At 62.9% G+C, this 1846-nt stretch overlaps 1 protein-coding gene and 1 long non-coding RNA gene across 2 annotated transcripts in view; one reads left to right on the top strand and one right to left on the bottom strand.

Annotated features, from left to right (window-relative positions):
* Nucleotides 1-88: 88 nt before the first annotated feature.
* Nucleotides 89-892, bottom strand: LOC107601572 (uncharacterized). Its single transcript, XR_001610947.1, has 3 exons — nucleotides 680-892; nucleotides 643-648; nucleotides 89-100 (listed from the first exon to the last, which is right to left on the bottom strand). It is a non-coding gene; the product is annotated as an uncharacterized lncRNA (long non-coding RNA).
* Nucleotides 893-1633: 741 nt separating this feature from the next.
* The window catches only part of LOC107601563 (ectonucleotide pyrophosphatase/phosphodiesterase family member 7-like), a 7659-nt gene continuing 7446 nt past the window's right edge, over nucleotides 1634-1846 (top strand). The window contains exon 1 of the mRNA XM_016293796.1: nucleotides 1634-1836. Coding sequence (XP_016149282.1) covers nucleotides 1634-1836 — 203 coding nt within the window. The remainder of the gene's footprint in view (nucleotides 1837-1846) is intronic.

Genomic DNA, 1846 nt, shown 5'->3' with positions numbered 1-1846 from the left:
ACGCCCGCGAGGCAGGGGAGAGAGCGGGCCTGGTGCCCCAAAGGGTGATGGATCGGCGTCCGCTCGAAGGTGCACCAGGCAGCAGACCGGCGGTCCCCGACTTGACGGATGAGCCAATGCCCACGGAACCCCCGGCCCCGACGGCCTGGGCCTGGATGGCGGGGTGTTTCCTGCACCAGGACGGACTTTCCCCGGGCCCCAGCAGGATGGTAAAACTGGAAGGGAAACCCGTACAGGCCTTCTTGGACTCCGGCAGTTCAGTCACCCTCGTGCAACCGTCCCTGGTACGACCCAGGCCCAGAGCAGAAATCCCAGTTGCCGCTGATGTGTGTGCACGGAGACACCCGCTATGTACCGGCCCATACGGTGCGGATCTCAGCGGAGCCCGGGACCTGGGCCATCGAGGTGGGCATTGTGCCGGATCTCCCCGTACCTCTGCTCCTGGGACGGGACTGGCCGGGGTTCCAGAAGCTCCTCCTCGGACCCAGGACGCCAGGCCGTACCGCCCGAAACGGGCCACGGCGACCCCGTCGGGGACCGCCCAAGGCCGGTCTACCTAGCGACGGACAGCGAGAGGGAGGGTGAGTGTCAGCCCCCTAATCTACCATCTGTCAACCTTGATGTGTTTTCCCAGGTTACGACCGGGGGCTCGTTCGGAAGGGAACAACGCGAAGACGACCACCTGCGGAACTGCTGGGATCAAGTGCGCTGCATTGATGAGGTAGACAGGCTCCCGGGGCCCCCCCCCCTCCCTCATTTCGAAATACGCAATGGTCTGCTGTACTGTGTTGCCCACAGGCGGGGGGAGGACAAATTCCTCCTGGTCATGCCTACCACCAAGACGGAGACGGTCATGGAGCTGGCACACGGCCACCCGATGGCGGGACACCTAGGAGCCGACAATACCGTCGCGCGCATCCAGGACCGTTTTCACTGGCCCGGACTAGAGGCGGAAGTGAAACGGTTCTGCCGTAGCTGTCCCACCTGCCAGCAGACGTCTCCGTGCCGCCCTCCCCCAGCCCGCTCATTCCACTACCCGTCATTGATGTGCCCTTCGAGCGGATCGGGATGGATCTGGTAGGACCGCTGCTGAAGTATGCCCGGGGACATGAGCACATCCTGGTTATCCTGGACTATGCCACCCGTTACCCGGAAGCCATTCCACTGCGAGCGGCCAACGCCAAGAACATTGCCCACGAACTGTTTCTGCTGGCCAGCCGCATCGGGATCCCAAAGGAAATCCTGACTGACCAGGGTAACCCCTTCACGTCCCGGGTCATGGCGGACCTCTGTCACCTCCTCAAGATCCAGCAACTGAGGACGTCAGTCTACCACCCGCAAACGGATGGTCTGGTGGAGCGGTTCAACCAGATGCTCAAACGGATGCTGAAGCGGGTGGTGGCCGAGGATGGGCGTGACTGGGACCTCATGATCCCGTACGTGCTCTTTGGAGTCCGGGAAGTACCACAGGCTTCAGGCCCGGGAGTTCCAGCCAGCAGATGGGACCGGTGACGTACCGGGTGCGGCAACCGGGCCGCCGACGGACGGAGCAAACCGTTCTACCACGTCAACTTGCTCCAAAAGTGGGTTCCCCGGCCCGAGCAACTGGCCACGCTAGCCCCCAGTAGTGGACATGGAACCGCAGCTGTCGGTGACCCAGAAAACGGAGCTTGAGGCCCTGGTCAGTCAGTTCCGGGATGTGTTCAGTGAGACCCTGGGTAGAACTACCGTCATCGAGCACGAGGTCCGCACACCACCCGGAGTCGTAGTCCAGCAGAGGCCTTACCGGATACCGGAAGCTCGCCGGCCGGCTATAGAGGAGGAAGTCAAGAAGATGCTCCAACTA

Source organism: Sinocyclocheilus grahami, unplaced genomic scaffold, assembly GCF_001515645.1.
Source record: "Sinocyclocheilus grahami isolate Dianchi unplaced genomic scaffold, SAMN03320097.WGS_v1.1 scaffold307.1, whole genome shotgun sequence".
NCBI classification, from domain to species: Eukaryota; Metazoa; Chordata; class Actinopteri; order Cypriniformes; family Cyprinidae; genus Sinocyclocheilus; species Sinocyclocheilus grahami.
The sequence above is the reverse complement of the archived record's forward strand: the minus strand, read 5'-3'. Positions and strand labels throughout refer to the sequence as shown.